The sequence below is a fragment of the Solea senegalensis genome, linkage group LG5 (genome assembly GCF_019176455.1).
Source record: "Solea senegalensis isolate Sse05_10M linkage group LG5, IFAPA_SoseM_1, whole genome shotgun sequence".
Lineage (NCBI taxonomy): Eukaryota > Metazoa > Chordata > Actinopteri > Pleuronectiformes > Soleidae > Solea > Solea senegalensis.
In genome coordinates this window covers 16,244,783-16,271,119 of record NC_058025.1, presented here as the reverse complement: position 1 = coordinate 16,271,119, position 26,337 = coordinate 16,244,783, and the positions used below count along the sequence as shown (strand labels likewise).

Below are 26,337 nucleotides of genomic sequence, written 5' to 3'. Positions count from 1 at the left end.
ATTATGTAAATAAACCAGAGGTTATGTATGCGGCATCTTTTAACAACAATACAGTCATTAAACGGTCAAATTAAACCAGATACAAGGTCAATCGTATATTAATTGTCTCCCCTGGGATTTGTGGTACAACACTGACACAACACCATTGTCCAAACCTTGAGGGATAGAGTATTAAATACAAAGTGACAGATCTAGAGACATTATGGCAGCTTTATATCGTTATCCGACACTAACCAGGTCCATAACACTTTGCAGAAGTCATGCAGATGATCAATGTGAGCAACAGTGAAAAAGAAAAGCACTGAGAAAACCTTTAATAACTCAATGAACTTTCTAATGAGGACTAATTGAACACACACACACACACACACGCGATCATACATGATGACACACGTCAGGAAGACGACAATGACACTCCAACAAATCACAGGAGGGAGGCTGATTAAAAGAACCTGGCAAAGACACTTCCAGGGTTCAGCCAGTGCAGCCACACCAGAGACGACTGGACGAACCTGCTTAAAGGTTTGAATAAAACTAAGAATAAAACATCATGCATGGATGGAGGCAAGGTCACATATTCTGTCCCCTTATAGTTAATTTGTGCATCCCTTTTAAAGCTGATCCAACATGTTGTATGGTTCCTCCTCAGTAAAGTAAAGACACAAGTTCACAGTTTGACAGTGCTGCAGCACACGCAATAATCACACATGAGCAGCTGTATAACATAAACACAAAATAGTAATTGTCAAAACTTTACCTACGAGCAGTACAGCAGGTACTGTGCTCTTTTCCAAATATAAGACGTCCGTGCAGATTTGTATTAATTTATTACTGAAAATAAAGTATTTTTCTCCTCAGCCAGACTGAATTTTGATTCAATTATCAGGACATTATGTGATTTACGCCCTTTTACACTGTTATTCAACAACAATAGCACCTTCCAGGGCCTCTTTAGAGAATAGAAATTGAAACAACCAAAGGACGGAAGAAACTAACAACAGTAAATAATAGTAGGAATACTACTCGTATAGCACCTTTCATACAAGGATTGCAGCTCAAAGTGCTTCGCAATGAAAGGAAAACAAAATTTGAAACACAAAAATAAATTTTAAAAAGCAAATACAACAATAAAACACAACACAGTGTGGAATGAAAGTCAAAACGTAAAAACCCTGATTTTACCTTTGAGATAAAACAAAAGATGCAAATAGAACAGTAAAATGCAACACAGGGTGGAATAAAATAGGAAAAGGCTAGAGTCAAGAGGTTGAAACCCTGTTTCACAATCCACTGCATGTTAAAATTCAAAATGAAGAAAAAACACTGCAGTTGTACATGAACAGTTTGCGAGTTCAATTTGAAATTTGAACAGTACCAAATATTTCAATATTTAAAATAACATTTGTTTCAGGCCAAAAAATTGAAGCTACATAGAGACGTTTTTTCCAACTCTCTCCTCTGATTCGCCGGCTTCCTGCAACTGCACGAGTGAAACTACCGTAATAACTACACATTGGCTTTGATGTGCAACTTCTCTGCTGGAATTCTATTCTCCGATAGCACAAACCGTTGCGTAATTGCAGTAATGTAAATTGCGCTGGCGCAAACGTGTTGTCTGTGATATGCACATAAAGATTAAAGATTCTTACATTATTATTATTATTATTATTGTTGTTGGTGTTGTTCTTGTAGTCATCCATTCAAGAACAAATGCATTGGCCTGTGAATCTCAGCATATTTTGACATAATCTGATCTGGAGACTGTTTGTAACAGCCATCTCCACTGGTTCATGGCCTCTGATGAACTCTCTCACTGGGATCAACCACCTTGACTCCTGACAACAGTGGGAGGGACAAATTGACAATTAGAGGCAGTTAAATATGCTGACCACACACACATCAGAAATGCACATCCACAGTCAGTGTGGAAAATTGAGACCAGTGTGAATACTCTCCAAATGATCTGAAGGGCTTGTGTCTACCTGAGAGTACAACAGAGGGAGTGAGCGTGAGCGGGAGGCAGTAGCTGTGTGTTATTTGTGTGGTTGCATTGTTGATCACTATGGGGGTGTGATACTGCAGGAGGTTGCTGGCAGACTCACTTAACTGCACAGGGAAACAGTGAAGAGCAACAGCGACTGATGGAGTGATGGTAAAGCTTCTTCTCTCACAAAAAAACCCAGAGTTCACAATAAATTGAAATCCTCCTTAACTGAAATGTGATTAGCTACTGTACAATACATATTTCACAAGAATACGCAAACACACACACACGCACACACACACATACCTCTCTAAAGCCAAGTCACAAGTGTTACTTGGAAATACATGAGGTTTTCAGTTAAGGGCAGATTGAAAATAACCTTAATTTAACATCACAGTTGTGGTTTGAGAGTAAGACAAATGGGGACCAAGAGTATAAAAAGAGAATGAAATGAGATCATAAAAGTTAAGCCTCAAGTTGGAAACATGAGTCAGGCTTTATGTCTACATCAGTGCAAACATCAGTGGTCAGAGACGCAGGCAATTTTTGTCACCAAAAAGACAAATGTCCAACTAAAGAAAAACACTCACCAGCCACTTTATTAGGTACACAAGACACTTAATAAGGTGACAGCTGTTGACTGGTTTTCTCTGCGACTGTGTTGATGAAGCACATTTTACCCTAGTTACCCATGCAGTTAAATGTAATAAATGAATGAGTCTATTACTGATACAACCCAGCACTGATGTCACTTATGACCAATAAATATTCTTTTTTATTTCTCAATGAAATGCATGTGCAAATGGTAATTCAAATGTTTCCTAGCAACAAGGTCTTTCTTACTGTTCGGGAAAGAATGCAGAGGTGACTTCCAAGAGCACAGTCACTAGCATGCACCCAACATGTATAAATAAATGACTTAGACTCCCCGAGTTTTATTTTTCATAATAATTCAGGTGACAGGTTTCTAAAGCTTTCTCTAACTACACGATGCTGCAGTCTGTTACACGTAAGGAAGCACGACCTATTATTGGTATGTGATGTGTTGTTACGGGAAAAAAAAGCCTACTGGGTGAGAGTGTATCAATAAAATCTAAAACATGGTGTAGAAGGAAACTGTATCCTGCAGCAATAATGGGGTTCAAATACAATAAACCTGTTGCTGCATTGAGCTGCAGCATCACACTCATAGATTTGACTTTGAGTTGCAAATAAATGACAGTCTTGTTTATAAGTTTGGTTTATATTTGATTAGAACAACATAATTGTGACATTTTGACAGATTATTGGGTTCACACTGGGCAGTAAAACATGTCGTTTACAGGCAGCAAATGTCAAGAAAGGGGAGATATCTGTGAGAAGGGAATGGACCTTCTTTGTTGGATTGGGAACAGAAAACCTGGAGCTGTAGTCTACAGCAACTGCTGTTGCTTTCCACCCCAATTGCACATCTTTGAACAATCCCTTGGAGGATGGTCACCTGCTCGGGGACTAAGCACTTGGAGCTCTTGACACTGCAGGGCTGTTTCAAGCTGTGATGAGCTAAGAGACTGAATTACTGCAGCCACTTAATACTGCATTAGTCACTTGCTTTGTAGTAGCCCTCACTGGAGTCAGTTTGAGCGTTAACAAACCATTTGGACATGCGGTGTGTTGTTATTTTGAGTAACCACTTAACTCATAAAAGTGGAACCACAGCAAATTAAACTGTGGTGCACATCTGCTCAGGGATTTATTCCTTATGTCTGTGGACAGACTGTGGGAGGGTGTTCAGACAGATGACATGAGCTGTGGGAGCTTTTCCACTGACAACACACCGCTATCTCACCTGTTTCTCCAGCGCTTCCCTCCCCATTGTGGACATCTTGGGCGCCGGCGCGCGCTCGCAGGTGCATCCTTCCAACAGGTAAATCCCAGCAGGTCGCGCGCTCTGCTCGTTCTCGAAGTAGAAGAGTATATTCTGATAAAGAGCGAAGTACTTTTCGTGCCATCGGCTGTTCTCCGCAGTCTTCTTGCTCAAGTACCCTCGCTTGGTTCCCTCTTTACGCGCAACCGCCGACAGAAACAGCGCGTGCCCTTCGTTGTAGCGGACGCTTTTCTGCATTTCGACGAACGGTTTTTTTTGTTGTTTTTTTTGGGAGGAAGAAGGAAAAATGGGACGGCTGGACTTTTCACCGCGAGCCCATGTTCGCGCTGTGAACTTTGCCACCGAAAGACGCGCGGCTCAGCGACACCGTGGCGCACGGAAAAGTTGCCCCGCTGACGGAAGCCTCTCTGCCGACGAACTCATAGCAGGATAAAAGATGTCCGAGTCCCATGAGCATTAAAACAAGGCCATTACAATGTGCCAAACAAGACACGCGACTCTCAGTGAACACGAGCAGAAATAAAAGCGAGTCTCGTCGTTCACAGAGGGATGGACCCTCAATTGGACAGAGAGTGACAGGAGCGCACAACCTATAAGGCTGTGAGACTGAGGGTAAATCTCTCTCTCTCTCTTTCTCTCCCTCTCTCTCTCTCTGGTGATGGGCCCTAGTGTAGTTGGCAGAATGAAAGGCGGAGCGTGAGTTATTTATGTGTGTGTGCGTGTGTTAGGGAGAGAGAGAGAGACAAAGCGAGCTAAAGATGTAGGGCCGATTTCCCACAGTCAAGTGTTGTGGTTCGTTGCATTAAAGGTCCAGTGTGTAACATGAAGAAAGGGTTTATTGACATAAACTGAATATACTTTTAATTCGTAAGTGTGTATGAGTGTATAATCCCTTTGATTAGAATAAGCCTTTTATATGCACGTTAGAAAAGGTCCTTTCTATAACAGCCTGAACAGACAAACCTGCATATTCTGTTCATGTTTTGAAGCTTTAGAAACTATCTACACTCATGAAGACATATGACATGCTCCTACAGTGCACACAAGTGACCATAGTTCCCTGATGCACTTGGGAAACGGAGAGGTGAGCAGAGGAGTCATCTATCTGATCCATTATGTCACTATGTCTTACACACTGGACCTTTAAAAGGTAAAGAACAACAAATTAAACAGCCTAGATAGAATATTGAACTGAGACAAAGCCAGTTATAATCCAGCAATTTATCTCTTTGTGTCAAAATATGTTCCCCCCCATGCTTTCTACCTAATGATGCAGCTCCTAATGGAAGTCACATTAAAGTCTCTTTACAGTGTTGTTTGCAGATCTTTTAAGCTTTGACAGGAGCTGCCCCAAAATCTGACAAAGCACCAATGTGAGGATGAAGACTTGCATGTCAAGCAAACCGTAAAATTTGATTTTTTGATTTTTTTTAATTTTAGTAAGCTGGCAACAAAAACTACCAGAGTCAGACCCAGCAAGTTCAATAAAAATGCTGATGGTAAACGGTCTGTGTTTTTTTTCTAGTCTTGATGACCACTCAAAGCTGCTTTACACAAGTTTTCCCATTTACACAGCCACCAAGAGCAATGTGGGGTTAATGTCTTGACGGGAATCAAACCCACAACCTTCCTCTTGAAAGACTACTCTCTATCAACCGTCACCCTCTGATCGAAGCCTCTCCTTTCATTGCTGCATGCTTGCTCCAGTGACAACAGCACTAGGGTTGGGTATCGATGACAACATTTTTGGTATAGTATTAAGATTGATATCAAGACTTCAATATTGTAAACATTTGTTAGATACCAATTAAAACAATATGTTAATAGTATAATTTACTTGTAGTCATATTTATTCCATTAGCAATCTAGGGTTTGATTAAATTTGTTGCATCAACATACCTTCAGTCTCTCAAAACACAACATACACACTAAGCACCGTCTTCCATTTTTCCCTGGGGTAATGAGCTCAACCAATCACAGGCACCCTTAGGCAAACATTCAAACAGCATACTGCATGCACTTACATGCTTGGAACTGAACCATCAGCAGCTGATTTGCACGACCTATTTGCAAGGACAAAAGGACAAAGAACGCATGGATTTGAGTTTCTTCTTCTGACTCTAGTGAAATGCTAAATTGATGTAGTTCCCCCCACCACTCAAGAAGCAGCAAGTGTGACAAGTTTGTTTTCTTGTATTTTTAATTCATTTTTCCGCCCGCAAACCTCATGTGAAGGGTAAAGCGGTGGAAGATGAATAATTAATTCTTCCACTAACACAAAGTGGTCAGTGCTATCATAGGCAACATTTTCATCAGTACAGTAAAGATGATGTGAGAACCATAGCCTGAGACGGCTTGGCCCCGAGTCTGTTCTCAAACAACTTTACACTTCTGTGAGAATATCTAAATGTCTTTGTTTAAGTTCAGTCTTTTTCGTGTGTTGAACACTGCTGCAGCGATGTCAGTGTGACTGCTGCCACTCCGTGAGCGATGATCGGTCTGTGATGCTCCAAATATCCGACAGAAGTTTCTTATTCTTCCTGGAGAAGCAGAGACAAAGATGGTGAAAATACTTCATATATCACCAGAGAGTCCCACGTGAGCATAGACACATTGTAGAGTGACACAACGGCGCGAGATTGCAATAAAATCGATGTTCTTAACCTCAGACCAGCAGCTGGACTCCTCTGTGTACGATTATTGTGTGCTCAGTATGACTTCACTCCAACAGAAGACAAACATTTCACATCAGGAGGATTACATTGACAGAGATGTATGGCTCTCTCTCTCACAGTCACACACTGTATGTGTGTATTTCATATGGTGAGGATTACTTGGAGAGTAAACGCAACACTCCGCTCCCAGTGGGCTGCCTGTTGCAGAGCACAGAGCTGCCATGAACAAGTTACAGAGAAATAAAAGCTGTATTCAAAGAAAGGACAATATCTTGACACTTTGACAGGAAAAGACCGAGAATTACCCGAGTATCTCCCTGACTCACTCCAACGACTATGACAATATGTGGTAAGAGATGTTCCGATACCATTTTTTCCCTCCCGATACCGATTCCGATACTTGTGCTGTGGGTATCGGCCGATACCGATACCAGTGTTATAAAAAAAAAAAAAATCATACTACACCTGCATGACAGTGATATGATTATTATTGGTGGTAATGTTTGGCTCAGGTTAAACCCTCTGTAAAACATGAATGAATACAGCAAATGGACACCATTTATTTTTACCAGTGATATGTTATTTTGTTTTTCAGCTTGTACGTTTGTTTTGACTCTGGTCCAAACGCCGCAGCACTGGCAGAGCTTCATGTTTCCATGACGACTGACCGGGAAAGGACGCGCGTGACATCATTTTTACATGACTCCAGATTGTTAAAATGAATCTCTGAAGTAACGCTAAACTTTAAAAACTGAGGCCCACATACGCAGGACATAGGTACGCTGGTTTCGTTAAATAAATGGGCCGCTCCAGTTTGACTGTAGGCGTGCTAACGGAGCTAGTGCAGCTAACAACACTAACGGAGCTAAATGGTAATGGTAAATACTGCCGAACCACCGACATAATGAGCTAACGTTAGCTCCTTGTCAACAGGTGTCGGGTGATCAGTTCTTCTTCACACCTCTAAAACGGCACAGCGCAACTATTTCAAGAGCGGTGAAGAAGAACTGTGTTGGAGCTAACGGAATTACGTGGTATCGGATTGGCGCATGGACTCCAGTTCTCGCCGATACCGATGCCAACATTGTCGGCAGTATCGGAGGCATTTCCGATACTGGTATCGGAATCGGAACAACTCTAGGTACATTCCTGTAAAATGTTTCGCCAAGGGAAAATAGCACTTCCCAGGAAGAAATGTGCAAGCATCTGAATGCAGATGTGATCAAACATTTCAGCATGTTTATTTAAATAAAAGTACCAGAGGGACAATGCCTATCTTACATACATACCTCAGTTAAGCAATTACTACCTTATGGGGTTATGTGTTGGTCACATATGCCTGGTTATAAGCAACATTACTCCAAAAGCAAAGGCTAGATTTAAAAGCAAACATTACATGCACCGTTGTGTTGTTGTGGAGCTTTGGCTCCACTTAAGAAACTGTCAAAAACAGCAGGAATAGGATATCGTGTGATTCCTTGAAGGTATTCCAGCAATTTAATTAAACTACAGTTTTATAAAGCTGGATATATTGTGATATATAGAGATATAAGATAAAAAAGCAGTACACAACCCCTCAATACGCTTGCCATCTTCACCACAAACAAATATCTAGGTAACTTTGCAACATTGTAAAAACTGGTCTGAGTGTATTATGCACCCTTGTGTGTCAAACCTTTAAATAAAGGGATTTTCATTGTCACAAATGTAATAGAAACAACTCATCCCCAGGTACACCTGGGTCAGACACCCTCATCTTTGAAAAACTCTTAACTGCAGGCCTTTTGTTATAAACTGTTTGTTTATAACTTGAGTGATGATCTCAGTTCCATTTCCAGAAATGAAAAAGAACGTCTAGAGCACGGGTTGCCAAACTTTTTGATTATGAGGACCTGTCAGTAGTTGTAATACTTTTGATGGACGAGTGGGAAAGAGGGATCGCTACACAGCTGAGCAGACAACACACTCACTAACAAGTGTGGAAAACAATATCCATCCATCCATATAGGGGATCTGTTTTATAGTGGGTTTGCCCCAGATGTTATAGCGGTCATACATGGCAGTATACAGTGCAACTGTGGTTGCACATTTGCTATGGGGTTTACGGTACACACGAGAGACACAGAAGAGTCATAGGAGAGTATTTAGGTGAGTTAAGAGTGTGTGTATGATGTACATGTTGCTGCCTGTTGTGGTGCTCACTTAATTTAGTCAAAAAACAGTAAACAATACAGAAGAATTGCTAATGACAGGTATTCACGGCAGGGTCTGTACTGGTCCCCAGACCGATGGTCAGTAAACCCTGCTCTAGAGCCACAAACTAATGTTTTATACAAATGTTTTTATGCGTAAAATTAGTAGAGCACTTTTTCCTGTGTTTGAGGTACCTTCTGGTGTTGACCACATTCTCCAGCTCCCGGGCTTTGCGAGCAGCAGTGTGTAGTATCAAATCCGGGATTTCAGCCAGTCGAGCTACATTTAGGCCATAGCTCCGCCCTGCAGCTCCTTCAGTTAGCTGGTAGAGGAAGGTGATGAATTCTGGCTGAAACTCTCCATCTGTAAGCAGCCACATGTATACATCTTAGACAATGTGCCCAGAAATATTAGCTCAGACACTCCCAGAGAAATGTTGCTCTAAATTTAGCTGCAAGGTCAAGCATCATTTTCCACCATAAAACAATCAAAGCATTTTCAGATGTGGCCAAAAAAAATACACAGACGCACGCACATACCATTAGTGTCAGTAGCAATGTCAGGTTCATTGAGCAGGAAATCCATATGGTAGTTGGACACATGTTCAGGATACACTCGCTCCAACTCACACAGAGGGGGATAATGGGTCACAAACAGGGTTTGGGCTCTCACCTAAAAAAATGAAAACATGTTAATATCCCAAAAAAAGGATAAAAAAGATAGGCATGGTTTCATTTCTTTCCTACTGGCTTTTCTGACTTGATCATTATTTGTTTTTAAATGTTTTGATATCTTGAGATCATGTGTTATATTCTGTATTTTATGTTTTATGCAGGGATTGACCGTACTTGTGAGTGTGAGAGTGAATGGTTGTTTGTCTCTATGTGGTCTGTGATGAACTGGTGACCTGTCCAGGGTGTAACCCGCCTTTCGCCCTATGTCAGCCGGGATTGGCACCAGCGTACCCCCGCAACCCCCATGTGAATGATAAAGCGGTCGAAGATGAATGAATGTTTTTATGCATGGATCTGTGGAGGAGTTGCTGCTAATGGGGATCCAAATAAAAATAAACAAACAAATTCACAAATGAACACTAGCAGCCACTGAAAAAAATAGCATAAAAAAAACCTCCATTAACAGGATTAGCCACGTGAGAATATAATCTGTACATATCCATGCGAGAGGTACACATGGCTGCTCTTTACTGGCCCGCCAGAGAAGCTTGTCACTTGTGCTGATTTCCACAGAAGTAGAAGAATATGTCTCGCTGGTAGGTACAAGTGGAAAATAAAGGAAGAACAGACTATTCAGTGATGTTACTTTTGCTGACCCTCCACTGTTTGGTTTTACTGGCAATAAAACTGCTGCCTTCCCAGTTCCCACCTACTCACCAGCTTTGTATCAAATCTGTGAAAAATAAAATGTGATCACAGATTGCAGACAAGCAAACCATGAAACAATAAAAATATTACAGACCACATTTTCTTACCACTAAAGTTACTACAATTGATAAAGACCGAATAGATATATAGATATACATAGATATAATACAAGAACAGTAGTAATAGTGTAATTATGTGCATTATGCAACATTATACAATAAAGCAAAATTGGATATCTTAACCGCAAAGACCAGAACATGTACTTCCACTGCACTCTGGTCCAGTGTAACATGCTCTGTGAATACAGTGTTACCTCTGGAGTTTGAATACATACTCTATTGTGTCTCTTTATTTATTTCCTATTTTTTCCTCTCAGGAATTTCTGTCGTCAATCACTCCCTTTTTACTGCCTCTCACTTGAAACACCACATTCAAGCTTTGGAAAGAGATTCAGCCAAGAGACAGCACTTCACCTCACCCGGCTGTTCTTTAATCTCTGTCAGGCCTGAGGGCCAGCCAAAGGCTACATGATTGATCTCTGGCCTTAAAGTTAAGTCATGAAAATCACAAAAATTGGGTGGCACATACACTTTCTCGCTCTTTCAAGACAGTTGGCCTCTTTGTCAAACGCAAGCACAAACACTCTCCTCTCAGCTCTGTCATCTCAGGACGAGATGAGAACTAAAGCAACTACAAGCGAATTTCCATTTCCTGCTTATGTTAACAACAACAACAACAACGTCATGTAAATAAAGGAGCGAGTGCAAAATACTGTGAATAATTCTCTGAAATGGTGCCAAACTGTTGAAACACAGATACTAACGCTGCATCCACAAAATCATGAATGCCACTGTTAACATTTATCAAGTCCAAAGATTAGTGTCATTTAATGGTGCAGCAGACCTGAGTCTTACTTACATCATCACAGCAGACAGGCAGCTGCGGGACTTTGCTAACTCCAGCATCAGCCTACTAACCTCCTGGTCTAAGAAAGGTCACATGTCACTAGTAATACTTTCCACAGACACGCAGGGTCACTCCCACGTTTCCAGCTGAGACACATATACAACACACTCATGCATGCGCGCGCACGTACACACACACACACACACCAACTCGAGCTGCTTCAATCACCCCAGTTCACCTACACTGAAAAGTAAAATCGAACAGAGGCAGACTGGCAGACGTGATAATAGTCTGGTTAGCTACTAATGGAAGCTCATTACTAGACTACTCTTGGGTACAATACAAAGTTGGACAATCTGATCTGAACAATTCAATTCATTGATTTGTTCCAGGCAATTTTAATTAATTAAATAATTGTTTCAGCCATTTAAGGAAGGGCATCAAGCATAAAAAATCTCTGCCAAGTCAAATGTATGGATCCTCCACTGTGGCAGCCAAAAGACAAAGAAAATAATTCTCTATTTACTGAGCACTCTTGCCTTTGCAGCAAGATGACCCAGGTTCGAGATGTGGTCGGAACAAGGGAGTTTCATGGAGCATGCATGGAGTTTGCATGTTCTCCACATGTGTGCGTGGGTTGTCTCCAGGTTCTGCAGTTTCCTCCCAAATTGGCAAATTGGACACTCTAAATTGACCATAGGTGTGAGAGTGAATGGTTATTGGTCTCTAAACAGCCCTGTGATGGACTGGCGACCTGTCCAGGGTGTACAGCACCCCCTGCGACCCTCATGTGAAGGACAAAGTGGTAGAAAATGGATGGATGGATGATACACAATTCAGACAGAATCATAAAGTCATGCTACATTAGTCAAACAAATTCATAACAGTAACAGCTAATTAAAATCACATTATTAGGCCTAATCTTAACTGGGTCACTAATAAAAACAGCCATCTAACGCTAAGTACCCTTAAGTTATTCACGCACAGAAAGGAAGGGCCAAGTTTAACAGTTTCCATAATCTCCAAGATGTTCTACAAGATACAGTAAGAATTGAGAAAGACTTTGACGTTGAATGTGTATCTTTATAAACAGAGGAAAAGCTCAAAGCAGTCAAACCTTAAGCAAAATTGTGCAGCCTCGTCCACTTCTTCTTCTATGATAACGAGACTCGTGTCAGAGAACACCTGCGTTGTATCGCGACACTTCCCAGCTGCTTTGTAATGAGTGTGCACTGATCTGATCCAGAGTAGACATATCTTCTGATGTCCTCTTACTTCTCTCTGTGCAATTAGACATGAGTCCAGATCTGAAGTCAACTACCTTTGTCTTCTCACCTCACAACTAACAAGTTGTCTCGCTGAGGTGCAGCGTGTGAGTGTGACAGAGATGGACGGATATTATGGTGTGAATAAGGTATGCATGTGAGTCACTGACCTCTGTCTAAAGCTAAGACTGCATTATTTTACCAGGGTCAGTAGGAGGAGAATAGGTCGTAACCTTTTCTTTTGGTCATGTTTGCCTTTTGTTTAAATGGGATGGGGACAGTTCATTTAGTGGAACTTCTCATGTGTAGTTATGCTCACACTGCACATGTACTGTATATAACACAATCAGGAAATGCCACATAGTTAATATAATATTGAGAATGTATTATTATATTATGCCATATGTACTCTATAGAAGCTTTAGCTCATGTCTGTTGCTTTGCATCCTCAATCACTCACTGCACACAACTTAACTTGTGACTGCAGTCTGTTTTTGTTTTGTTTTGTGCATTCACCCGCACACATGCATAGATTTCTCAACCTGTGTGCGTCACTGTTGCCATCAAAGGCATTGCCTTGGCCTCTGAGAAAGTCTGATGGGCAATTTTAACAATTTTATATTGAACCAGTGGTTCCAGAATATTAATTTTCTTACCCGTCAACAGTTCAATTAGATTTTCATCAGAGTAGAATTAGAACCATTTTTCTTTCATTGCATTATCTCGTGGCAATTTTATTTTGAGACCTCACACCAGATGTTGGTAACTGCACTAAACAATGCAGGGGAATGCAATATGTCAATATCCATCCATCCATTTTCTACCGCTTTATCCTCCACAGGAGGGTCGAGGGGGTGCTGTGCCAATCTCAGCTGACATAGGGTGATAGGCGGGGTACACCATTGCAGGGCCACACATAGAAACAAACAACCATTCAACCACTCACTCTCACTCTTACGGTCAATTTACCTAATCCCCATATTGCATGTTTTTGGACTGTGGGAGGAAGCCGGGGAACCCTGAGAAAACCCACGCACACACGGGGCGAACATATGTCAATATATCAAACAAAATCATTACAATCAAATATGCAACTATGACGACTTTTGAAAAAGAACAATCACAGTGATCTCAGGGGGAAGCAGACAAGCATCTTGTGTGTTTGGGTACAGTGCAGGCAGAGAGTGCATGATGTGGGTCTTTGTAGGAGCTGCGCGTATCAGCGTGAGCACATCAGACCATTTACGCCCACACTGAACAATACTGTTCTGGAAATGCACCCATTTGTGTGGAGCCAAAAGTGAGCTTTAGAGAGTTCTGCGAGTCCAACTGTAAAACCAAGTCTGATGCTCTCTAATATTATAGAGCACAATTCCCATGCTTGTGCAGTAACATGTAAGTCTGAATCATGCTATGACTGGAAAGCAACGTGTAGTGCTATGTTTAGTGTGAAGCTAATGGCAGGACCTGCTGTTAGTATAAATAAACAAGAGCCCAAGTGAGTCTGAGAGTGAGTAATAGCTGGAATAGAAAACTAGGAGCTACGGTACTTTATGAATTAAATTAGAAAAACATGTTCTGGATACATTTTTTTTTTTTCTGATTTCATTATGAAACTAAAAACAACTAATCAACTCCTACTTTTCGTTACTGACTCGCATTTACTTTCCTCTTTCTCTTTTTTCTTTCCGCACCAAGGCTGTCTCTTCATTGAGTGGTGTTATGAAACACATCTACATTCTTAACTACCTCTCAGGTGAGTGTTGGGGACAGGGGAGGATGTGTTACTATAACAACCGATTCAGAGGAAAAGTAGACTTGACTTTTGACATGAACAGTTGGGTCTGGTGAGGAGGAGGAGGAGGAGGAGGAGGAGGAGGAGGCAGCAAGACAGAAGAAGAGGAAAAGGAGTGAGCATGAAAGACTCATGCAGGCCTTTCATTCTAAAGCGTGATGCCTTTTGTGCTCTTTTATTTTTCTTTCCGTTAATAGCAAGGCCTTTCTAACAAATCAATGCGGTTATACAATGGGTAGTTACAGAGCTCCTGTCTCAAGCCAAAAGCAGCTGCTGACTGCATTAGCTGCTACTTAGACGTCTTCATTCTACATTTTACAGCAGAATTACATAACCACAACATTCAGTCCAAAGAATAATACATGGCAAAACATAAATACTTTACTCTTAAAAAACAGAAAAGTTAAACACGTTGTAAACAAATACCAATTCTACCAAAATACAACATCTCATAGATCGGCCAAAGCTCTGATTACCCTCACGGCAGATATAGAACATGCATGCTCTACTGATAAAAGCTTGGAGAGAGGCTTGTCCTTTCCAAAATTCTCTGACTATCGGCTCAACAGCTGGCGAGATTAAATACATGCTTCCTAAGGTCAGTGAAGATCAACTAAGCTGATAAATTCTTTCTCCACAGATTGTGTACCACTCATGCTAAAATAGTATTTTATCCATGTTCACTGTAGCTCTGTTAATGCAATCAATACCTTTACATGTTTTCATCAATAGTGGATATGAAAAATATTGATTAATGCTGATTTAAATAGACTCCTCAAATGTAATGACTGCCCACACAGTCAAAGGGTATGTGCAGTTCTCTAACACACGACTGAAAGCAAATCGGCCTAATTCTTTGTCCCATATGAAGAAACCTTAAAGGTCAAGTGTGTAACATTTAGAGGTTTTTGTTGTCAGTTGTAATTTGATCAAACAACCAGTGTATAATTACATGGAATAAGGTTTTGTAGCCTGAAAATGAGATCACATAATGTTTTTAATGACATCAGAGTACATTAGGGGTGGGCGATATGGGCAAAAAAAATTACATCTTTATATTTCTCTTTAAAGTTGTCTTCACAACTTGAGACACACACACACACACACACACACACACACACGTGTGCAGCTATTGCTTTAAGGACTCTGATTGACTTCCATTAATTTGAACAGCTTAAACAAAGCTAACAAATATAACCAGTGCCTCAGAGGTGAGGTTCTGCCTTATTAGGACCAGGTTGAGGACCCAGTGGTGTTTTATTCTTTTTTATATATTTTATGCTTCAGTTTACAGTATGTTTTGGCTTTGTGAAATAGTTTTTATACTATGTGTTTTTATTGTTTTGTGTCAGTAATGGTGTTATTTTGTAAAGCACTTTTGGTCACCTGTGGGTTGTTGGAAATGGTATATTAACAAAGTACATTACATTACTGGTCCTGACAAGGTCAGTGTTAATGCCAGAAAAGGTTCTAAAGAGGTAACAAATGCAAGCGTGCGCACACACACACACATACACACACACAAGTACCGCTCCCATAGGAATACTGCTTCCAAGAACACAGAGCTGAAAAGCCCAGTATATCTCCAGCTCTGCCTCCTCTCTCTTTACCGAGCCACTGCCTTCAAGCTCAGCACGACTAAAATTGCACACTTCTGCTTTTCACATGCACATCATTTGTACGACAACTGACAAGAATGAGCAGGAAACATGTTATTAAGGAAATGTGACAACAGACGTGCACCTATATCACGTTTGATTAGCTCCGAGCTGGACATTGGACAGCCTGTCACCAGACGTGATTGTGTGGGTGTTCCATGGGGATGAAGTGAGTCCTGCTGCAGTAAAACATATAGTGCGTCACTTCAACAATTAAGTATCCAGGGGGTCCCTCTCTTCCTCTCCTTTTCCAATGCATCCTGCTCTCAACTAAGATATTAACGCCATAGATCAAGCTTCTCCACAGGTCTGCTCAGTTTTCAAGAGCTTCTCTGCTGCTAAGTCCTCTCTAGTGGCTTGTTTCTGTCTGCAGAAACAAAATGATCAGTCTGAAGAGTGCTTGCACACGCAAGAAGAAATATGCACACACCTCTTTACGGAGAGCCACTGAGAGCCACCAACTGCCCTGGCTTTCATATCCCATAGTGCATGTATAATGAGTGCGTTTGGCCAGCAAGTATTTCGTCCCCCAAAAGAGCCGTCCTCCTTATTTTCCATGCTCTTTAAATATTTAAATCCCAAATTAGTGCAGTGTTTATCCCCTACTATTAAGGGATGCAAGCTATTTCTCTGCACCAGACATAAAAATAATCAGTCAATACTGGATATTTTGTTAATATACACAGACGTTTGTATCTGAGATGTTATGCAGCTGCCTGCCACTAAAGGAGGCTGCAGTTCTAACAAATGGCAGCCACCAATCCCTAGCTGTTGTAAATCAAGTACAGGTTGGCAGATTATACATCATTCTTAACGAAACCCTAACCTAATAAAAACATCTATCCCTCCTTAAGTCAGTTTTCTTGCCATGGTTTCGTGAACCACTATTTGTCACCAAAGTCCATAGAAAAAACACTGTTGCTTGCTGTGCTGATCGACTGGTGTCTTATTTGTTTAATTTGTGTCACTTATGTTAAACTGAACACATGATTGAAAACACCAGAGTCACAAATGACAGCTTTGAACTTACAGATGGAGGCAGCAGTGGATCAACATCTCCTCTGTGCTGTGAAATAGTCAGTATTCTATATGGACACTGGTGGTTTACAATCTTCACTTTCTAGCCAGAAAAGGCTGCCTCATGGTGAGAAAGGCATCATTTCTTAAGAAATCAAAGACTTAAGCGGACAGAATTTCTATAAGGTTTGCATTTTGTCAAGTCAAAGTTCATTTCTATAGCACATTTAGATCAACCCCAAAACCCAAAAAACCCAAAACCCCAAAAAAGTGCTGCACAAATATTACAAAAATAAACATAACATCAATAAGAGGAACAACTGAATGTAAACTTCCATCTGATCAAAAGGAATATTTGTCATTAGTGACGTCTAATCTACTTCAAAACACACACTCACGTGTTTGATGAAGTACTCCAGGGTGGCATAGGCGATGGCAATCCCATCATGGGTGCTTGTGCCCCGCCCCAGCTCATCAAGGATGACCAATGAACGCTCAGTTGCATGAGAAATGATCTCGGAGGCTTCACTTAACTCTTCCATGAACGTACTGCGCCCTTTGTAGATGTTGTCTGAAGCACCCATCCTGATGATCAGTCAGACAAAGACAAAAAAAGGTAAATATGTAAGACAAGGAGAGGAAAAAAAATTGTCATTGCACAACAAACCTGCTGTTTTGTGTCACAAGAAATGTAGTGAATGTATTGAAAAACACATTAAAAAAATAGAGAACTCCACTGCTACTCTGGTATTGAGTGACAGAGCACGAAAGCAGTGATTCATGTGAGTTTTCACCTCTAAATCTAAGTCTTTCCTCGTTCTTATTGACCCTTTACTGGGCAAAAATTGTATGTGGTAACTTCCGTGGACATCCCGAATTACCACGAGATCTTGCTTCAGATGCCAATCAGACGACTAGAGATCCAGCTACGTCACAGAAATGTAATGAATAACACATTAAAGAAAAAAAAGAAAAAAAAAATATATATATATATGTATGTATGTATGTATGTATGTATGTATGTATATATATATATATATATTTTATTTTTATTTTTTTTTCTTTAATGTGTTTTTCAATAGACGTCAGCAGGCCATATGGTGCCCTCATGGACCTTCATTTTCTACATGAAAACAAAAATATTTCAAAAATGTAACAAAAAAAAGTCTTGTTATATCCTCCAATAAACACTCTAGGGTCGAAATGTTTAATTTCCAAGTATTTCAATGAGTGCCCTGTAAAGGTAAAGCATTCGACCTATCGATGACCACCAACAGGACCCTGCTGCAATATGAGTTACCATGGTTACACCACACATCATAAAGGAGAGGGGTGTGGCAAACATGCTGCTGCATTTCATTAGCCACTTTAAAGTGCGTGCATGCGCGTGTGTGGGTATATGCATGCTTAAGACTCGAGGGAAATTATGACAATCAAATCTATACTTAATGGCAGAGAGGATGCACAGAATCAAATAAACAAAACAAGGCACACTGGGTCTGTTCACTGATGAGAGCAGCACGATGGAAACTCCACAACCCTCCACCAGCTGGGTGTCCTGCTGGTCTTATTCTCGTTTCCACCAAAGGAACTGATTCTGAAAATAGAATCCATTTATCATCAGTTTCACATGTTTCACACGTGTTCCTTTTTTCTTGATACGTCACCAGATTGGCCTTACTTTGTTTGATGAATATGCTGATTTCACTCATGTTTTACACAGAATTATCACTTATTTGTTTTTAGTGCAGGCAAACAAACGAGCACAAATAATAATAATAATTTCTATCATTTTGACAGTTTGTTGTGCGCTCAGTGCTCCATTGACACAGTTTTAGTTTTAGGTGGATAAAACAGAAAACACACAATTTCTCACAATTTGGAGAGAGGAGGCATATATTTACAAACAAATGGCCTGACTTTGCCAGCAGATTGGATAAGGTGTTGTGGGACACTCAAAAAGATTATGCTGGATTTACTGGAGAGACCCACATCACTGACCAAACACTCACAACAGGACAGCTGTAGAAACATAGAGCTAAAGCACTGCACTGACAGCTCTTTCAGGATTTCTGCATACTGATTTAATCTCAGTGCTCCAACACACACTAAAAGCCCTATATGCTGCCTTAAATGTGGCACAGGCTCTCTAGACCCCTTCACACTTGGCATTAAAATGCATTTTCTGACCAGACTGCAATCGAATAGCGTCTGACCACGTGTAAGTACAGGCGAAAATACACTGAGATGCATTTTAAGAGGGATTGTTATCCAACCTGCCAAACCACTTTGGGAGGTGGTCAGTGTAAATGCTCTGGCAACTTCTTCCCCTGCTTCAGAAAGCAGGAGTCAATACAATAGTTGCCGTCGTTGATACGATGTAGTCTGCTGCTGGAAACCTTTCCAGAAGAAGAGGGGAAGGTGACCGTGATCGGAAAGCAATCGGATCTTGATGTGGGCACCAGAGACGCACCAGGTGTAAATGCATGTGGTGAAGCTCCATTCGATCACTATCCAATTAGAAAACACATTCTAATACCAGATGTAAAGGGGCCTCTGACGCTACAGTACTAAAAAACAAATGAGTTGATTGGAAATACTGATATTTCTCCACATGATCAACATGTTACAACACCCGCAGGGTTATGAGATCTGTTTGTATCAAAACACCAACGATATTTTGTGAAGTCTTTCTACTTCTGGGACCCGGAAATGTAAAACAAATATTACTACATTTTCTGATGTGAGGCAATCTTGCGAAAGACTTGAGTAAAACACAGTATAATCACTGCTTATGGTCGATTAAATATCCTTTTCAAAACACACTTTTACATCCTGCTTCCTTTCCTGTTTCCATAACAACCATGAAGCGATGGAAGAATGTGCTCTATAACCCTCAGGACTAAATACCAACAACAAAACACACACAGCGGTGTTCGTGCAGATATTTATGTGTGCATTCACACTAGGGCTGAACAATGAGTTGTTTTCAAATCAAAATTAAATTTGAGGATGCTGTCGTTTCAAAGTATGGGGATTATGAAACAACATTTTACAAAATAATTTGCATTTTATTCAGATTATCAACAGATTAACCAATTAGCAAAATAAGCTTACATGCATGTTGGAAACAATTCTTTACTTTCAAGTTGCCATCCTTGCATTAGAGTATAGGATTGAAAAAGTACAATACTCAAAGAGAGGCTCTCTGATATGAGCTTCATGTCCTATTTCATGTTCAACTTTCTGACTCCTGCATAAGCATTTTTAAAAACAAATGAATTATCAAACAAACAAACACACACACACACACACACAGATTTGTGCAGAAATTTCTCTACGGACACTCAACTGACTTCCATTAATTTAGACGGTCTACACAAAGAGTTATCCCTAACCATAAAAATAATCAATGAATGCCTAACTCGTTAACAACGTTAACCTCACCAAATCCAATCTTAGCCCTAAATTTAATTAGTTCTTCAGAAATTAGGTGCCGCTTCATCAGGACCAGGTTTTGATCTCCATGAGGACTATTGCTCCTGTCAAGGTCAGTGTTTATGCCAGAAAAATGTCCTAAAAGAGTAACAAAAACAAGAAAACATGCACTTTCTCTGCTGGTATCTTTTAAATAACACACACCTAGTTATAGTGTATAGAGTAAAGTGGGGTAGGCACAGAAAATGAAACCTTGTGTCACTTTGTTAGAAAGCAAACCAGTCTAAAGATTATTCACTTTCTCCTCATAGACGATCAATCATTTGAATCAGTTCAGACAGGATATACCGTTAGACACCTACGCATAATCTTATTAACCAACCCACAAAGGCTGTTTATTCCACTCTGGCAAAAAGTTCTCGCTCGATGCACATCAAACACACACACACACACACACACACACACAAGCTGATGAAATTCCCACTGCTGGAACTATTATGCCCAACACGGCAGTAGAAATTGATTGAGTGTTCATGATTAAGACAGATTTTTCCACCGAATCTTACACTAAAGTGATAAGAGGGAGGCAGATCACTCCAATTAGAAACAAACCAGGAGGACAGAGGTAACAGAGGCAGCGGAGCGAGGACAGTTTTGGCTGTGCGGTCCCTGTGGACATTAATTAGCTCTGAGTTGCCTTTTTTACTTTAAGAGAAAGAGATGGCGTTAACCTCCAACCCCAACCAAAGACCTGAAGAGACAGCAGAGGAACACACTGTTGCTTTACATATGTGTAGCCAGGTGAACATACGGGAGTGTGTTTTTTGGTACCTGTTGTGTATGTCACTTTAAGGACCACCTGAGAGGGAGGCTCGCGAGACTGACCAAAACACGGAAGTCGGGAATTTTCCCGCTAGAAAATAATAGCGGTAACAGAATGAGAGGAATGACGGCGGTGTTGTGGGTATGGTCACTGTGAAAATAAGAGAGCTGATTTCGTGCCTCCGTGAGATGAAGTAGTTTTAAGTCTATAGACGAGACGGTCGAGTTAACGGCTGACCAGACTGTGCCTGCTTGGGTGTTCGGTTAGCGAGGATCGGTTAGCGTTTTATTTCCCTCCGTGCCGAGAGCGGACGCAATACGTCAGCGGGTCAGCGTAAGTCACTTGGAATATGTATGGGAAATGATTGGGATCGTCGTCAGGCATTGTTTAATTTATGAAACTGTTTATTTTGTTTGATCTACCTCACAGAGAAGAGAAAAAGCTGAGTGAGCTGCATCGAGTTTGGGGCCAGGTTTTCAAACTCTACGTTAGAAGTGAGTGAAGCCATGTTTTTAGTTAAAGCACACGGAGTTGATAACATTGCATTTCGTTTACAGTTGTTAATTGAATTCACCTATATGAGTTATCAATCAATGCATGTTACTGTGAATTATGTGTTATTGTAAAATTACTGAACTGAGTGTGGCTAGAAATGTGCATTTTGTGTTTTGTTTTTAGTGGTAAACATTTGTAAAAGTGAAGTCAGAGGGAAAACTGAATTTTTTTTATTTCAATTTTTGTATATGTCAATGTCACCCTCAAAATTAAAACCTTAATGATTTTTATTATATAAGTTCAGTCACGGGGAGCTGAGATTGGCACAGCACCCCCCGCGACCCTCTGGTGGAGGATAAAGCGGTTAGATGATGACTGACTGACTGAAGTTCAGTCACGGAATAAACAACCCACAGAAAAAATTATTTAATGTCTGGTCGTCTCATTCATGATTTGGCCACATATGTAAAGCTTCATCGCTTCAAGTATCTTCTGTCATGACCCCCACGCTACTACTGTGAATTCAAGATGATGCTAATTACTCTCTTATTCAGAGAAGTCAAGTTCAAGTCAAAGATACTACACACGAGCATAATGGTCATGCTGGAAAAAGACACTGATTACTTTACAAAGGAAGACGTCCATGATGCACAAAAATCAGGAGAATAAACAAAAATGTGCTTGGAATGACCTGATTATGTCTTCTGGGTTTTCTGCACTCTTTTTGCTTATTTTAGTATTATTCAATTCCTGAAATCATTCTTTCAACATTTGTATTCAAAGTAAACAGTGAAAAAGTAAAATATACATATATGACCTCTTCTATTTAATATGACAGCATTCTCACGTGGCCCCTCCAAGCCTTCTCAACATGATCACCATCTACACAACATGATTTTCCTCGAGCCTAAGGAACAAACACATGGTTTTGCTATGCTGACAAGTCACTAGCATGCATTGTTCTTAATGCATAAGAACAATACAATACAAGACAATTACACACATCTGCAAGCCGGTAGGTCTAATCACATATGGCAGAAGACGCGCTGGAACACAGACCGTAGTGTATATTGGTGTCTGTTCCCACTGACATGCAGCCATGGCTGGTAAATACATGCAGAGCTTACTGCTCATTAACAACAACGCGTTAATGTCTGCCTATTACTACATTTAAAGCAGCTGCATCAGTCCAAACCATGAAGGAACAATGGTTAACCCACACACACACACACACACTGCTGTGTGTTGAGGAACAATTGGATTAGAAGGGATAAGTGTCAGTCCTAAAAATAAATCCGACCATGTCACAGAAGATGAAGGTGAATGAGGAATTAGGTGCATCACTACCTCCCAGATCTGATGAGGTGAATGTTGTCAGTGTTGTCATGGTCACTGTTCAGGTATTATCTCTGGAATGCGTTAGTGTCTGTGTTTGATGCTGAAGGTACAAGTTATTCTTCCAGGCCTGACGAGGGCAGCATTAGAACGCTACAAGCATTGTCGCGAGTCAGACTTGGAGAGAAGATGAAGTAGAGAGGCAACAGGCGCAGTAAACAATAACAACATGTGGAACAGCAGCCGCAGTGTAATTATGACTCCGACCACATTAGAGGTGTGGTAAAAATGTCAAAACCTTAATATCCTTAAATTGTATTTTCCTTTTGATTCAATGTTAATATGTAGCACTGACTATCAGTGATGGAGCAACATATGACGAAAAAAAAGGCCTCTTAAAAAAGGGACACTGAACACAACAGACATTTTCTCAAGATTTTCAAGTTCATCATTAGCAGTTACCATTTCTATCTCTCAAAAGGTCTGTGCAGAATTGATCAAATTCGTAGCAAATGCCAAGGTACAGTTCACGCGTCCTTGTGTTCATCATACCTGGTGTAAATGCCATCCAGGATGCCCAGATGGGCCTCAGAGGCGGGGATGTATGAGCCCATGTGAGCCATGACACAGATCAGAGCCACCTGACGAATGTAGGAGCTCTTTCCCCCCATATTAGGACCAGTGATTATCATAGTTCTTCTGCCTTCACCCTGTAGGAGAAGAGAGGAGAGGAGAGGAGAATAGGAGGTAAACAAGTAGAGAGCCAGAATAAAATATCTGCATGCTGTCTTTTACAACTGAGAAGGTGGGAGGTCTGAAAGCTTGGCTTCTCTTCCTACTGATTTGTGCTCCTGTTGCAAGATTAATGTACACCCACTCCAGAAATGAGCAAGGAAATGTGTGTATAACAGTGTGTGTGTGTGATTATATTTATGTGTGTGAGTCTGCAATTTTGTTTCAGAACTGTCTCACCGTTTAGCGAGCAAGCACTAGGTCTCTGAAGGAGCTTCTGTGTGTGCGTGTGTGTGTGTTTACCTGTAGTTTAGTGTGGTTGGGCACATACTGGTTGTGCGCCCCCATGAGTAAGTCGATGGCAGGGTGTCTACCATCTCTGATCATGATCTGACGCTGATTTTCACACAGCTCTGGTCTGAGCACAGAGGACACGCATGCAGTGAGTTTTGGCTCATACAATAAAAGCATGTTCTCATACACCAGACATGCTTTATTAAAAATGACACAGGAAACTGACTCCCACTACATTACTGTGCATAGTGCTCTCATTTTCTGCTTTGACTGAGGTACAAATGACCAAACGTGAGCCTTTTCATATTCCTATGAATGACAATTAGAAACAAAACTAAGCAACAGCAATATGTTTTATAATTAGAATCTACCGATTGCAGTGACGTGAATACATATTCAAGTTATGTCAAATAATGTTCAGTTTAGTGCTCTGTTTTCCAAAGATATCTGTATTTGCCCATCTAGCTCTAAAATGTCAGGGTAATGAGAGTATGGGTGTAGCTTTAGAATAAGCCTTTCCTATGTGCTTTAGGCAAGGGACTTGCTTTACAAAGGCCTTCATCTTGCGCAGCCATTTCTACCGACAAACCAGCCTGAAAAGGAAGTTTACCACGCAAAGAAGACAGCTTAGTTTCTGTTATGCAAAGGCCACTGATGGGACAGGGCAGCAGTGAAATGTGACTTATTCTTACACATTTGACCTTTAACACATAAAGCACACACAGTACAAACATAAAGATAAGTTAAAGAAGTTTGCAAAAATAGAAGTCATTCATAAAATGAGGAGACGAGATACCGATCAAAAAAACCTAAGACACGAACATGTAGGAATAGACAATACATGTAAAGCTGTGTGTGTGTGTGTGGGAGAGATGTTGGCGTTCTAACTGAGCACGCTGTGAGCCCAGTGCACACTCCCACACACAGCCTGTCTAAGACTATAGGACACGACACAGGACACACGGACACGATCCCACACACTCACTCATATGCCGACACACACACACACACCTACCTACAAACGTGCACACATGCAGCAATATTTACGGTCGTAATGAGTGGACGTTACCTGCAATAGTCCCCTTGTTTAGCAACCTCAGCCAATGAAAAGAGACAGTCCACGGTTGCTAGGTGACTAATAGCCCTTTTCATGGTGTGATAGTGCTCTCCAAACCGACTACAGGAATAGAGAGAGAGAGGGGAAGGAAATGCTCGAGTAAGTTAAGGTAAGTGCATACTACAGAGTAGACAAACCTGGTGGTGCCTTAAAACAGACTATTCTGGCAGGCTGAGCGCCCTGGACACTCAGTTCTGCACCAGAAACTGACATGTTTCATTTACTAGAACTTAATTTCAGTTTATTCTCAGGCGTGTGTATCTTCAAGTGTCTGTCATACTCCAAAAAATTGATCCACTCCCTCTGGCTGTCTAGCAGCAGCTGCTCCCGGAGCTGCTGCAGTGTCTTATAGCGCTTCACCAAGCAAGGAGAGTGATACCTGCCGACTGTCTTAGTGCTGCAAAAGAAAAAGGGGAGGGGAAGTGATTACTCAGTATACTATTTTCAGTTTAGATTTAACGTGAGAAAAATAAGACACCCTATAATGAGCTCCGACAAGTTCTGTGACCACAAGACAACAGCTGTCCTGTGCCTTCTTCAAAGTGCGTCAACTTGTTAACCATAATGAGTTGCATGTTGTGTCCTGAATTCTGAAGGCAAACTTTTTTCAAAGGCTGATACACAAACACAGCAAGAGTGAACAGATTCAAGACAGATTGGAAAGAATAAAGTTTTTTTGAATAGCTTTGGTTTTTTTTCTTTCCCTGGTAGTTAGACAGTTAGTCGTATGTCAAAAACACAAGCTATTTCTTCTTTAAAATGGAACCAGTGTGCAACTTCACCTGCTGATTTGGACCCAGTCATGTGGGACAGTGGACGCCAGCGTATTTTTCACCTCAATCAGAAACTGAAGGCAGAGGACAAAGACGAGGAGGAAGACTTTGATGAATACAATCAGAGAGCATGAATACAATAATGTGTCACTTTTGATTAAAACTGACACACACACACATAGAAATTTGATCATCAATGCAAGTCAGTCTTTCACCCAAAAAGAGCCGTCAATCTCCTACAACCAACTCTCTCACTCTCACACACACACACACACACACACACAGACAGACAGACAGACAGTACCTCCTGCCCAGAGACAGTTTTGTAGTCAAATCCGGGGGCTTTCAGCATCTGTTGGATTTCTTTGCGGTGGTCTTGAATCTCATTAAGGACGGTCTGAATCTGCTTCCGCCGCTCCCGCAGCACAGGGAAGTTGGACAGATCTGTGAACAGCTCAGTCTTGTTCCCCAACCTTGACATATACACAAACCCAAATGTGACACAAGGCCCTGCAGGTCAGCCTGATTCTTCAGGAGTGAAACAAGGGAGAGGGGAGCGGCTGAGTCCTTCACTGTGGTAATGCATGC

General features: G+C 41.0%; 2 protein-coding genes across 3 annotated transcripts in view; both read right to left on the bottom strand.

Annotated features, from left to right (window-relative positions):
- rasgrf2b (Ras protein-specific guanine nucleotide-releasing factor 2b) overlaps positions 1-4,682 on the bottom strand; it is a 34,353-nt gene extending 29,671 nt beyond the window's left edge. The window contains exon 1 of the mRNA XM_044026393.1: positions 3,813-4,682. Coding sequence (XP_043882328.1) covers positions 3,813-4,088 — 276 coding nt within the window. The 5' untranslated portion in view covers positions 4,089-4,682. The remainder of the gene's footprint in view (positions 1-3,812) is intronic.
- Positions 4,683-6,033: 1,351 nt separating this feature from the next.
- Positions 6,034-26,337, bottom strand: part of msh3 (mutS homolog 3 (E. coli)) — a 35,386-nt gene continuing 15,082 nt past the window's right edge. For both annotated transcript variants that reach the window (XM_044026561.1, XM_044026562.1), the window contains exons 15-24: positions 26,054-26,222; positions 25,759-25,823; positions 25,257-25,373; positions 24,929-25,036; positions 23,869-23,983; positions 23,386-23,543; positions 17,141-17,327; positions 9,259-9,391; positions 8,914-9,082; positions 6,034-6,391 (exon numbers count right to left, since the gene is read on the bottom strand). In XM_044026561.1, coding sequence (XP_043882496.1) covers positions 6,313-6,391; positions 8,914-9,082; positions 9,259-9,391; positions 17,141-17,327; positions 23,386-23,543; positions 23,869-23,983; positions 24,929-25,036; positions 25,257-25,373; positions 25,759-25,823; positions 26,054-26,222 — 1,300 coding nt within the window. In that variant the 3' untranslated portion in view covers positions 6,034-6,312. The remainder of the gene's footprint in view (positions 6,392-8,913; positions 9,083-9,258; positions 9,392-17,140; positions 17,328-23,385; positions 23,544-23,868; positions 23,984-24,928; positions 25,037-25,256; positions 25,374-25,758; positions 25,824-26,053; positions 26,223-26,337) is intronic.